Genomic DNA, 13,744 nt, shown 5'->3' with positions numbered 1-13,744 from the left:
TGGTCTTATAGGTTTGTAAGTTTATCTAAATTGTGGATGAGATGTTGGTATGAAATAATAGTACTTTTGGTCAGACATGGTGGCTCACGTCTGTAATCCCAGCACTTTGGGAGGCTGAGGCAGGTGGATCACCTGAGGTCAAGAGTTTGAGACCAGCCTGGCCAACATGGTGAAACCACATCCCTACTAAAAATTCAAAAATTAATCGGGTGTGGTGGCACGAGCCTATAATCCCAGCTTTGGGAGGCTGAGGCAGGAGAATGACTTGAAACCTGGGAGGCGGAGGTGGCAGTGAGCCGAGATCGTGCCCTTGCACTGCAGCCTGGATGACAAGAGCGAGACTCAGTCTCAAAAAACAACAACATCAACAACAACAAAAAATAGTACTTTCTAGAGAAATGTATTGATATATGAATTTAGCAGGAAAAGTGAGTGAATGGAGCCACAAATTGTGCTACCCAGTCCCCACCAGTAAGGCTAATAAAATGTTTTACGCTGTTGAAATGAAAAATATCAGACCAACTGCTGATCCACTCAAGCCTACAGAATTCATTTATGGTGACGAAGATGCCAGATGGTAATTAGAAGTAGGGTTCATCCAGGATCCAGAAGATCCTGATTCTGGCCTGGTGTTGGGGCCTGTTTGGGAAGATGTTTCCTCAAACCAGTGAACCTGACAGGGTCTGTCCACAAAGCTGAGCTGATTATGTGGGCAACGAAGTATGTGACAGTTAGCATAGCCTCCTGATTCAGTAGGAAGCAACCCAGGGAGAACTGAAGAAGAATCCATTTCTGTCACAAATAATGTTTATTTTAAAAAATGATGACTTATGTCCTGATATTGGAATTCTGTTTCTGAGTCTCAACTGTGTTGCTGGCACCTAATGGTGGCAGGTGGCACCCTGGAACCACTTGGTTCCACAAACTCAGTGACCAGAATGTACTTCTGGGTGGAATAGATTGACTTTTTCAACCTTGTTTTCAAGTGGGAAGGAAACATTCTGTGTGGCCCAAACCAAGAGGAGAACTGAAGGGAATCTGTTGAGTTTACTTATACCAAGCTGAATCCGATACTTACTTTTCGTTTTCCTTTCCTTGTAGGTATGGCCTCACATGTGCAAGTTTTCTCCCCTCACACCCTTCAATCAAGTGCCTTCTGTAGTGTGAAGAAACTGAAAATAGAGCCGAGTTCCAACTGGGACATGACTGGGTACGGCTCCCACAGCAAAGCGTATAGCCAGAGCAAGAACATTCCCCCGTCGCAGCCAGCCACCACAACCGTCAGCACCTCCTTGCCGGTCCCAAACCCAAGCCTACCTTACGAGCAGACCATCATCTTCCCAGGAAGCACCGGGCACATCGTGGTCACCTCAGCAAGCAGCACTTCTGTCACCGGGCACGTCCTCGGCGGACCACACAACCTAATGCGTCGAAGCACTGTGAGCCTCCTTGATACCTACCAAAAATGTGGCCTCAAGCGTAAGAGCGAGGAGATCGAGAACACAAGCAGCGTGCAGATCATCGAGGAGCACCCACCCATGATTCAGAATAATGCCAGCGGGGCCACTGTCGCCACTGCCACCACGTCGACTGCCACCTCCAAAAACAGTGGCTCCAACAGCGAGGGCGACTATCAGCTGGTGCAGCATGAGGTGCTGTGCTCCATGACCAACACTTACGAGGTCTTAGAGTTCTTGGGCCGAGGGACATTTGGGCAAGTGGTCAAGTGCTGGAAACGGGGCACCAATGAGATTGTAGCCATCAAGATCCTGAAGAACCACCCGTCCTATGCCCGACAAGGTCAGATTGAAGTGAGCATCCTGGCCCGGTTGAGCACGGAGAGTGCCGATGACTATAACTTCGTCCGGGCCTACGAATGTTTCCAGCACAAGAACCACACGTGCTTGGTCTTCGAGATGTTGGAGCAGAACCTCTATGACTTTCTGAAGCAAAACAAGTTTAGCCCCTTGCCCCTCAAATACATTCGCCCAGTTCTCCAGCAGGTAGCCACAGCCCTGATGAAACTCAAAAGCCTAGGTCTTATCCATGCTGACCTCAAACCAGAAAACATCATGCTGGTGGATCCATCTAGACAACCATACAGAGTCAAGGTCATCGACTTTGGTTCAGCCAGCCACGTGTCCAAGGCTGTGTGCTCCACCTACTTGCAGTCTAGATATTACAGGTAAGACTGTCCACACGGAGACAGGAGCTGCTGAATGCCCAGTGGCACTCACAGAAAATGTGCAGCCTTAGTCACTGTGGTGAGATAAAATTATATGTCTGCAGTTCTTGCCTTCAAGTGATCTTAATGTACTTAGGAAATTAGGACATGTGCACATTGCGATGTCAATTAGAAGTCACATTAGAACGGAGCCAGGTAAGATCCGTGGCATAGGTGTTCAGTTTTGGAAGGGCTCCCTGGGACCTGGGGTGCAGAGCAGAGGCGAAGCAGAGGATTTCCGTCCTCCCAGATGGGTAGGATCTAGACAGGTGGTGGAGAGAGAGGGACATGCCATCCACAGTCCACAGTCACACTAGTGGGAATTTACAGGAAACAAGAAGGACACCCGCCTGGCCAGAACAGTTTGTGAGTGGTGGGAGATGTGAGTGAAAGGACGGGTTGGAACCAGGTCACTGGGGGTCTTAAATATCAGATCACGGAATTTGAACTGTGTCCTCAAACCCAGAGCAAGTCCTGGAAACCTTGACCAACATAAGGTAATGGGGTGAAAAGGATGTTCTGAGAAGGTTCCTTGTCTATCCATGTGCAGAAGGGCTGGAGGAAGGGAGAGACTAGTCTGGGGCCAGCTAGCTGGCTCCTGTGGTGAGGTGACTCCAGGCTTTGGGTCAGGATGATGGAGGAATGATAGTGTCTGTGGCAGGGAAGTGTGTTCAGTCATGGACTCACACATGCAGTCATTCAACTAGCTTTGATTTCACTTCTAACATGTGCCAGGCACAGTGCTAGGTATAGGGATGTAGACAGGGCCCTTGCCATCCTGGGGTATCTGGAAGCTTTTCAGGGACCCCTGTATACAGTCAGGATTGGAACCGCTGCCGACACGGAGCTGAGATGGGAGTGCTGGCTTTGGAGTCAGGAAAGGCCAGAGTGAACCTGGTCCCTCCTCTCCTAATTGCCTGATTTCTCCATGCCTTCATTTCCTAACCCATGAACTGGGAAAAATCCTCTCATCAGCCTCGTGGGCGGCTGGAGGGTAACCCGGCTGTAACATGGCTTAGGTGTGTCACTCCGTGGCCGGCCATGGCAGGTGTGCAGCACGGAGGTGGCAGGGGTGGAAAGCAAGACCCTGCTCTGTGGAACCAGCCTGGGCATGTGTTTGGGGTGGTGCCAACAGTCCAGTAGAGGTAGAAGTCACAAGAAAGAAAACTGAAACTCCCATGAGAAGATGGGACAGATGCACATTTAAGAGCATGCCATGTAGGCAGGAAAACCAGGGTCCCCGGAGGCCATCCTGCTGAGACCTCCTGCCCCACACTCGCTTGCGGGTGTGCTTTCTCCATGCGCCTTTCAAGGCCACAGAGAGAAGGCTGGAACATGCCCCAGTGCCGTGTCGACACAGCTGACCTGTCACCCATTCCTGGGGCTGACCTGGGCCAGCTTCCCCTTCTTGCTCCCTGTCTGGGCCCCCAGCCTGGCTGCAGGCAGAGCTGTTGCAAGTCTCTTCCCAGCCCCTCCCTCAGCCTGCTGGGCACCAGGCCCTCCTTCCCTGGGAGAGCAACAGCCCCTCCGCTTGGGTCCCCAGATGCCCTCCCACCTTCCACCCCGTCTCCTTTTATCCTAATCCTGAGTCACACAGAGGTTTTGAGGCCTCTCCACCTATGCTGTTTCTGTCTTCCCTCTTCCCTTAGGAGACATTTCATGAGTTAGAGCAGCTCTCTGCAAGCCTCTTCTCTGCCCTGCCCTGAGGATTCCTTTCCCACTCATTTCCTATGTGCAGGAAAGGTCTCCACTGGCCTGTGCTTTCAGCACCAGGCCCTGTGTGGACAGACAGGTCTACTGCTGCCCTTCCACTTCCTCTCCACTCCCTCCTCCTGACCATGCTATCCACTCTGCCCTGCTGGCCCCAGACCCAATGGCAGGGAGAAGTAAGCCCAGGGCGGGAGCCCCCAAGGAAGGTGGGCACCTCCTTGTGTCCGGAGGAGAAAGATGGGCAATGGTTGAGTGGATCTGGAGGTTTGGGTGCCCGGTACTGACAGCACATGTTCTCTGTAGAGAGTGCCTGGGCCTCTGAAAGCCAGCTCTAGTGGCCGTCCCGGGTACCAGCCCCACTGGGGGCTGGCTGGTGCTGTGCTGGCTCTCCGTTACCCCACACGGGAGGCCGCTGTGCCACTTCATATTTAGGTTGGTAAATTCAGCATGCCAAAGGCTGGGTCTTTCTAGTTCTTGGCCTGAATTCAGGGTGAAGAGCCCCTGACTTGGCTGCTAGGGCTTTTATTTAGTTCTTCTGAATTGCTGCATCATGAACACATACCAGTGTTATTAAAATTTACTAAAAGCTAGCATGGCAACTTGTAAAAAGACTTCAACAAACTCTGTTTAAAAGGCAGCACATCCTTAGAGCAAAACTTGGCTAATCGAGTAAGCTGAATTGGGGATTCTTAAGACCCCCTTGTCATCTTGCCTTCTGGTGCCCACGGGACACTTCCTAGAGCCATCCCTGCCCACCCCCTTGGACTCTGCAGTTTTTCTTTGCTTTCCTGCCTGGTGCTGGTGCTCCTAGTGCTGGGAGACAGGCTGCAAAATCGGGGATCCTAGCTCAGGAAGCCTGCGGCAGCAGTAGGAGTTTGCCTGTGAGGGCTGGGGAGGGCTGACTCCTTCACCTGGACTCATGGCGATCCTCTCCTGCCCCACTCTGTGGGTGAGATCAGGCCTTTTGGACGCCTCTGGTGGGTGTGGCAGGCTGGTTTGCTGGCCGTTCCTGGGCCCTCAGGAGCCCTCTTCTCCCCACTTCGTGACAGGCACAGTCACATCTGGCCCCTGTATCCCCACATCCCTCTGAAGGACCCTCCGCTTAGTGGTGATAGTATCCTCTTTTCACCCCTGAAATCACCATTGCCTAAAATTCTGAGCAGGAAGGCCTCTTCCTCCTTTCTGTGGTCACCTTCAGGCCCTCGCGTCAGCCTGCCTATGTCCATCCCTGGTTCCAAGGATACGGTCAACAGGAAAGGCAGCCGCTCTTCTGCCTGAAATGAGGCTTCATTTCTAAGTTGGCTCAATGTTCTGTTTCTCCCTCAGGCCTTGTCTGAGCCTTGCAGTGGTTTGTCACCATATAGATCGATCCGAGTTTTCGAGGACAGTCTCTAGTGCTCTGTCTCTGTTCATCCCAGCTGTGTGGGACAGCCAGCTCTAGGCCACGCTTATCAAGGTGATTTTCCTGGTGGCTTTGCCTCTTATTAGGAAAGCGAGGGGACAAGAAAAGCTCTTTAACTGTCCATCGTTAAGGCCCATGTCCCAGGTTTCAGCTGCATCTGCATCTTGAGAGAATGGCTGTGTTTGAGCAGCCTGGGCTGGGGAAGTCATTGCATGCCGTGCATCCAGCCTCCCGGCAGGCTGGCCTTCGTCCTGCAGGTGGTGGGTGGGGACTTTCTCCCCTCAGCCCCCTGTATCTGAGCTGGGCACATGATCATCCCAGGACATCTGACTTTCAAAAGGTAGAGTACTTATGTGTCCCTCTGTCATTTTACATGGGACTGGGCTAAGTGTCTCAACCCACCATTGTCCCCGCCTCGTGACACAGAAATGGTGTGAGACAAGGATATGTTATCCTCACCTGGGGGACTTGGCAAAGGAGGTGGTGTCCCCAGAGCCAACTATTTTGCCCAGCTCTCCGGCATGTGCCTGGCTGCAGTGCCTGTTGGTATTCTGTGAGGCAAGCCCACTGGTGTGTTTTTCAGGAAACAAAGGCTGCTTTTTAAGTTTTTTTCTTGAGTCTGAAGCAGGGGTATTCCCTTCCAACTCGAAGGTCAGTTATGTAGTTAACTGTCAGCTGCCCGGGTTCTCAGGTTTTACTGTGCACGGGAATCACCTGGAGAGGTTGCTGGGAACAGATTCTCCCTGGGAGTGCCCTGGGAGAAAGTCCACACCCACCACCACAGAGACTTGCCTCAGAGAACTGGAGGTGAGCCAGGCAGGGGGTCTTAGGACCAGTCTTTGAGAAACACTATTCTGAGGGACAGAGGGATTTTCTTAATGGTGTCACCTTGCAGGTATTCACACCCAAAAGAACAGAGTTGTAGGTAGTCCTTGCTTTTATTACTTCACTTTGGGCGCCCCTGCCCTTTCCTTATTTAATTCTATATTGATGCCAGTTCATTTTGTTTGTTAATTTTTTTTCCTTTTTTCTTTTTCTTTTTTTTTTTTTTTTTTTGGAGCAAGCAGTAAATTGGTACTGGGGTATTTCCATTATCAGCAAACTAAAAATAAGACCAAATATTAAACTTCACTTTCAGGAAAAACACAAACAAAAACACATGCCATTCAGGTAAAGAGTAATCAGTGATTAAAATATATGCATTTTTTTTTGGTTTCTGCTCTGGATTATTCAAAATATTCTTGTCTAGACTTTTTTGAAACATGTAAGACTGTTACCAGGACCCAAAAACTGAACATGAAAAATAGCAAATAATCCACTTTTTCAGAATAATCTAACCCTTTTTTCTTTTTTCTTTTTTTGTTTGACACAAAGTCTCGCTCTGTTGCCCAGCCTGGAGTGCAGTGGTGCGCTCTCGACTCACTGCAAGCTCGCTCTGCCTCCCGGGCTCACCCCATTCTTCTGCTTCAGCCTCCTGAGTAGCTGGGACTACAGGCGCCCACGACCACGCCCAGCTAATTGTTTTGTATTTTTAGTAGAGATGGGGTTTCACCGTGTTAGCCAGGATAGTCTCGATCTCCTGACCTCATGATCCACCTGCCTCAGTCTCCCAAAATTCTGGGATTACAGGCGTGAGCCACTGCGCCTGGCTTTTTTTTTTTTTTGTCTGATTCTTTGGGGTACAGACATTGTCTTCAAGTTGATTTCATGGTGGTTTTAAGTTGATTTCATGGTGGTTTTAGGTGGGGGTATGTATTATTCCATTCTTGCACTGCTGTAAAGAGCTACCTGTGACTGGGTAGTTTATTTAAAAAAAGGTTTAATTGGCTCACAGTTCTGCAGGGTGTATAGGAAGCATGGCTGGGAGGCCTCAGGAAACTTACAATCATGGAGGAAGGTGAAGGGGAAGCAGGCACGTCTTACATGGCTGGAGAAGGAGGAAGAGAGAGGTGGGTTAGGTGCCACATGATTTAAACAACCAAATCTCATGAGAACTCACTATCACAAGAACAGCAAGGGGGAAGTGTGCCCCCATGACCCAGTCACCTTTCACCAGGCCCCTCCTCCAACATTAGAGATCACAGTTCAACATGAGATTTGGGTAGGGACACATATCCAGACCATATCAGGGTGGAGATTAATTTTCAGTTCAATTCATCAAACATTCATTACTGAGTGTCCCGTAGTAGATACATGCTCCAGGGTGCAGAGGGTAAGGCATGATTGTTAATCTTGCAGAGTTCACAGTCTCTTTGAGGAGATGGAAAACACAAACCCACTGCCAACACTGTAATTCTGATGCTTCAATATTTTAAATGTTTGGTCATTCAACAGAGATTTATTGTGAACCTACTGTGTGCCAGACTCTAGGGAAAAAATGATGAGCAAAGCCAGTTCAAAAAATTAAAAGTCAGTGAAAGATTTTGCAAGATGGGTTAATAGGGAAGTTAACATGAGATAGGGATGGGGAAGACTAGGGGTCATGGAGACTGGAATAAATAAGGGAAGATGGGAGAAATGATGGTGACTCCTTAGACAGTGACACCTGGCGGGATTCGAAGGCCTGTACCGGTGAGTGAAGCCTGACAATAGAGAGTTTTGAATACAGGCTTGAGGGGCTTGGTTTGAGCCAAAGTGCCAGTGCTGAGAGCCATTATAAATTCTTGAACAAAGGAGAAGTTTAATGAAAATTAATGATGGCACAAATCAATTGGAATGGCAAAGAAAAAAAAAGTTGTGGGCATGTGGGGAGAGCCAGAGGCTAGGAGACAACTATTGTTACTCAGGAATGAAGGGACGAGGCCCTAGATTATAATGGGGGGTTCTACCCCCCTCGTAGTATGAATGTGGACATTGTTAGTGCATTTAGCTTTTCCGATGGTTTGATTGCAGAATTGACTTAGAGGGAATAGCTTTTTGTTTGTTTTGCTTTCTTTTGTTTAATGACCTTGCTGTCTCTAAGGCTCAGTTCTGAAGCTCCAGTCTTTCAGAGCCTAGTTTCAAATCCCACCACTGCTATAAAGAAACAGGCTCTGAAAGGAGAGACAAGAGACCTTAGCACCAGTCCTAGCCCTGCCCCAAGCTAGCTGTGTTCCACTGAGTCATGGTCAGTAGAATGTCAGCTGTGACTGTCCACACTCCTCCATCTGGATCCCATTATGACCAGGGCCTGTGTTTATGAGGCGGTTGGCCAGAATTGGTGGTTCAGTCTGTGGCCAGGGAGCAGTTTTCTCTCCTGTGGGCTGACCTTGGCCTCATTAGCTGAAACTGGGAACCCTCCATGATCCCCTGATCAACAGAGAACAGGGCATATTCTAAAATGCCATGCCCTGGGCTGGAAATATCAGTCATTTCAAAAGGGGCATAGCTTTATAAAGCTATAAATATAAGTCATTTCAAAATTGCATAACTTATGCAGATTATAGCATATAGAAAGTGACTGACTAGAAGTTAGGTTTGATTGAAAACAGGGGCCCTGAAAGCCAAGTGCATCGCAGGCATGAACTTTTTAAATTAATTTGTCTTTTACTAATAGAAACAACAGGAGAAGGTTCTAGTTTGCACTTGAAGATATGAAGTGAAATATTCAACACACTGACAACTTCATTTGCCCAGGCAGACTGTTATAAATACACATGTGTATGTGTTTCGGGTTGCAGCTTCTCTTCTGAAGAGAAGTAATCAATAAGTTATCTAGGCTGTTAGGTTATCTTCAGGTTTCCCTTATTCATCTCTGGGACCTTCAGCTGTATGGTAAAATACTTTGCAATTAAAATTTCTCCTAATAAGTATTATTATTTAATTATAAGTGTGAAATAACTGAACTGGAATGCTCTGTGTATACTGCCCTGGTACTGCAGTCCCCTCTTCATGCACACACATATGCACACACACATATGCACACACACAGACTCAGGTGACACAGTTTAAGCCCATGCGTGACACGCAGGCATAGGTGTGCTTATGAGAACCGTGGTGACCAAGAAGCTGACACTCAGCCCTCCATACAGAGCTACTGATAATGCACACACACCCACATGCTCACAAGGCACACCCACCAAGCATGCGTGGACATGCAAGGGCACACGCACACACTTAAAGACCTGAAAATACCCCAGTGTCCCCAGAGACTAAGGGCCCGAGTGCAGAAGCGGTGTTCATGCCCTGGAAACTTGGCCCAGTTTTCTGCCTTGCCACAGAGCTGCCAAATACATGTCCCTAACCTGAGGACAGTAGGGCCAGAACTATTCTTGGGCTCAAGGTAGAGACCAGTCATTTTCCAAGTGGGATCTGAGTGCCCTCCTGCCCCATCATGACCCAGGGTGCTTGCTGAAACAAACCTAATGAACCGGCCCTTTGGGGTGGGGGCCAGGTGACATGCATTTGGACAAGCTCTGCAGCAAATTCTTAAAAACACATACACAGTTTATTGAGGTATGATTTACCTACAGAAAGCTGTACATACTTAATATCCACAACTTGATGGATTCAGGGCTAAGTATATACCCATGAAAGCACCACAGCCTATGCCATAGGCATGTCCACCACCTCCGAAAGTTTCCTCTGCCCTTTTTATTTATTTTATTATTATACTTAGAGAATTGTTGCTTAGATGGCATGGGCTCCAGGGTGTCAGCCCACAGGGCTGTGCTGTAGACTGTGTGGAGGTTAGAGGGTGCGGCCAGCATGACAGCCTGGCATCGAGCTGTCTGTCTGTCTCCCAAGTGGTTGAGAGCCCCTCTGCAAGGCCCGTTTGTCACTTGTGGTCAGACCCTTTATGCCCTCCGGGGGAAGGGGGGCAACAGAGGAGATCCAGAATAATTGGGGGGTACCATAGGAGGGGTTATGTGGGTTGGTGAACTGGCAAGCAGTGGGTGGTTAGGAGGGGAAAGCCTGGAACTTGGTGGGAGTGAGAAAGGTGAACAGCAGAAGAGACATGCACGTGCCTTCCGTCCTGCGTGATTTACGATGGATAGCGCACTCAATGCCAAGGAGCTGCTGAACTCTCCCTGTAGCCACAGCTGGGTTTGGAGCTGTAACTCTCATATATGCATGCAACAGGTAATTTTTTGAATTCTGAAGATGTGCCATGCACTGTGTTGTGCTGAGGTTTCAGGATGTGAGTAGGAGTGCCCTCAGCTATGCAGTATCTGTCCCCAGTCTGCAATGGAAGAGGCTGTCCCAGGGTAGACAGCGAGCCCCCACTGTCCGGGCCCACCCTGGTCTCCCAGCTTGAACATCTCTCATTAAATTGAGAAGGCAGAGTTTGTCACCTTGAATCATTTTGCCGGTTCCTCTGGCTTTTAGAGCCACTAGCATGTCTGAGTCCTAGACGCTGCCCTGTGACAGCACGTCCCTGCGTTGCAGCAGTGCGAACAGGGCCACCCTTCTCTCGCTCACCAGTCTCCCCTGCAGGGTCTTATGGAGGGTGATTGAAGCCAGCAAACCCGAGGCCAGTGCCAGATGAGCCTCAGGGCTTTGCGGGTATTGGGCTTGTGGCCCTTGTTCGGGGACAGATTGAGATGGTGTTGTTATGGAAGCAACTGTCTTTCAGATTTCTCCAAGAGCAAGGGCTTGGCTGCAGTTTGGCTGTTTGGGAGATGATTACAGGCATTAAGGAATTGGGACAGTGATGCTGAGAGGAGTAAGCCCCATGATCTTGGGCTGATATACACACAGGTCTCCATCCCACCTCTGAGGAGCCTGCCCGAGGCCTCCAGGAATGTGCCTGGGAAGGGCCAGAGGCCGGGGCTCTGGTCACAGGGGTTGAGGGCTGCCCCAGGGTGTTAACTCCCCTGTGTCTTTGCTTGGGCAGAGCTTGTGCCAGGACTGAGGGGGCTTGAGCAGGGTCAGAGGTGGCTCTGAAGCAGAAAAGCAAAGCGATGCAAAGTGCACCGGACTGAGGCCACAGTGTGGCTGAATCAGACAGAGTGTGACCCAGTGTGCCGGGGCGCCACTCTTTGCCCTTCCCACCAATCACATGTGTGGCATTTGTAAATGGAAAGGGAATAAAAGGAAATGCCTTTATAGGCAAATCTGAGAACGCAGGCTAAGAATTCACAGTTGAGCTCTAAACGTTGTTTTGGAGGAGTTGGGGATCTCCACCTCCCGTGTGAGCAGGCAGGAGCCAGGCTGGGCTCTGAAATAGAACTCTGGAGCAGGGGAGGGGCTGAAAGCCGAAATACAAGCTCGCCACGGCAACAGTGGAAGTAGGTGGAGCTCAGCTACTCTCTCCCGTGTGTTCTGCCTTCATGCTTATTAAATGTTGCAGACACCATTTCCTAAGGCTCATCCGTGGAATGAATGAATGAATGACCAAATGCCTACATGCATGAATGAATGATATGAGCAGCCTCACATGCCTTGTAGCTTAGCTCATCCCGTCACCCACCAGAAACCCTTGTGTGCCCAGTTTCTTGTCATCTTTCATACAGGAACTTTCACTGCTGCCTAAGTCCTGGGCCATGGCATCCAGCATCTCTGAACCCTGGATCACAGGGGCTGCCCGCATCCGCCTCTTGGGGAACATACACATCTCACCAAAAACATTTATTCCCTCCCCTCTCGTCTTTCCACCTGTGTGAAGTTTAGATTTAAGGCCTGCAGACAGCTGATTCAGCTTCAAACAGATCAGTTCCCTGAAATCAGCCAACATCTGTCTTGTCCCATTATACCTTCACAGAAAATGAGAAGCGACTTCCCCAGCATAAAGAAGGGGCCAAATGCAGCAAGACCTGGCTGAGTAACCTTGAGGATAGAAAGACAGCGTCATCCCCGAGGCCTCGTAACCTCCCATCTGCTTTTCTGTTTTTGAGGCTCTGTGGACATGCTGCTCACGTTCCTTGTAACTTTGTCTTCGTATGTAAGAGCTGTGTGAACAAAGGCTTTCTGGAGAGAATAAGGCCAATCGTCAGCTGCTCAACCCATGCCTGGCACATAGTGAGCACTCTGGAAATGTTAGCTGCTTTTTTTTTTTCTACTAATCTTATCATCCTTGTTATTATTTGTATTATCGTTACTATCATGCAGCAGGCAGAGCTGGATTTGAATTCCAGATCTGCTACTTTCCAGCTGTGTGACTCCAGGCAAGTTCCCAAACCTCTCTGAGGCTTATTGTTCTTTTCTCTTAAAAGGGAAAGCTACTAGCAATTGCGTAGTTGCTAGTAGCTTTCCCTTTTAAGAGAAGATGAGGTTGGAAGGGACTGAATGAGATAGCTGCATGTGTTTAACTCACCCTCTGTCATGCCTGGCACACAGCAGCTCTGTCACAAATAAGCACCATGCTTTCCCCAGCCACCCTACCCAGGTCCATGCTTCTGTGGCAGCATGCATTTTCCTTGGCCTGGTGTCATCATTCATGATTTGTAAGCCAGGCATCCCCAGTATTCCCAAGCTTCTTGGGACTGTGCATCATTTCTTTTTCATCTTATGGACGCCTGGAGGCCCAGCATCGTGTATCAGACTCACTAGGTCCCAAAGGAACAAGCGCCTGGATGTTGGGAGTGTGGTCAGTGGGTTTCCTCTGGCACCAGGAAGGAACAGGGTCCAGCATTTGGGGAGAGAGGAGACACTCTTCCCGAGGCCAGAGGGAGGAGTACAGATCTTGGTTGCTGTGGGGAGGAAGGTGGGGTACACTTCCTGACTTGAGAGCTGCATCTCCAGGCTGCTCTTGCTGCTGCTGGCCCGAGAGCAACGCTGGAGTCCTGTGGTCTGAGGGTGGGGTGCAGGGGCCTCTGAGGAGAGTGGTAGGATGGGGCACTGGAGGCCTTGGGGGTTGAACTACCTTTGACACCTGCTGATACCTCCTGCAGCCACGTGCATCACTATTGACATCACTAGGGTCAAAAAGCCAAGGCTGGAGTGATGCCAAAGAGCCTGTTTAAGACTCCCCTGAAGACAGAGCACGTCTGTGTGTATGGGGTGTGTGTTGGGTGTGCTTATGTATGGTGGGCGTGTGTATGGTGTGTATGTATGTGTTCACATGGAGTATGTATACGTTGGTGTGTGGGATGTGGGGGTGTGTTGGGGTGTGTGTGTGTTGGGTGTAGTGTGGGCACATGTAGCATGTGTTGGTGCTGTGTGTGTGTGTGTGTTGGGGGTGTGTGTGTTGGGTATAGTGTGGGTGTGGGGGAGGTGTATGTGTTGGATATGCTGTGTGTTGGGTGTGCTGTATGTGTGTGTGTTGGAGGGTGTGTGTGTTGGGTATAGTGTGGGTGTGGGGGGTGTTTGTGTTGGGTGTTGTGTGTGTTGTGTGTCTGTGGGGGGGTGTAGGTATAGTGTGGGGGTGGAGGTGTTTGTGTTGGGTGTAGTGTGTGTTGGGTGTGGTGTGTGTGTTGGGTGTGTATGTTGGGTATAGTGTGGGTGTGGGGGTGTTTGTGTTGGGTGTTGTGTGTGTTGTGTGTCTGTGG

At 49.7% G+C, this 13,744-nt stretch overlaps 1 protein-coding gene across 9 annotated transcripts in view; it reads left to right on the top strand.

The window, feature by feature from the left end:
- Positions 1-13,744, top strand: part of HIPK2 (homeodomain interacting protein kinase 2) — a 217,994-nt gene that overhangs the window by 59,185 nt on the left and 145,065 nt on the right. For all 9 annotated transcript variants that reach the window (XM_023184942.1, XM_023184939.1, XM_023184941.1 and 6 more), the window contains exon 2: positions 1,102-2,185. In XM_023184942.1, coding sequence (XP_023040710.1) covers positions 1,102-2,185 — 1,084 coding nt within the window. The remainder of the gene's footprint in view (positions 1-1,101; positions 2,186-13,744) is intronic.

This window comes from Piliocolobus tephrosceles, chromosome 8 (assembly GCF_002776525.5).
Source record: "Piliocolobus tephrosceles isolate RC106 chromosome 8, ASM277652v3, whole genome shotgun sequence".
Classification (NCBI taxonomy): Eukaryota; Metazoa; Chordata; class Mammalia; order Primates; family Cercopithecidae; genus Piliocolobus; species Piliocolobus tephrosceles.
This window is presented reverse-complemented; position numbering and strand designations above follow the sequence as displayed.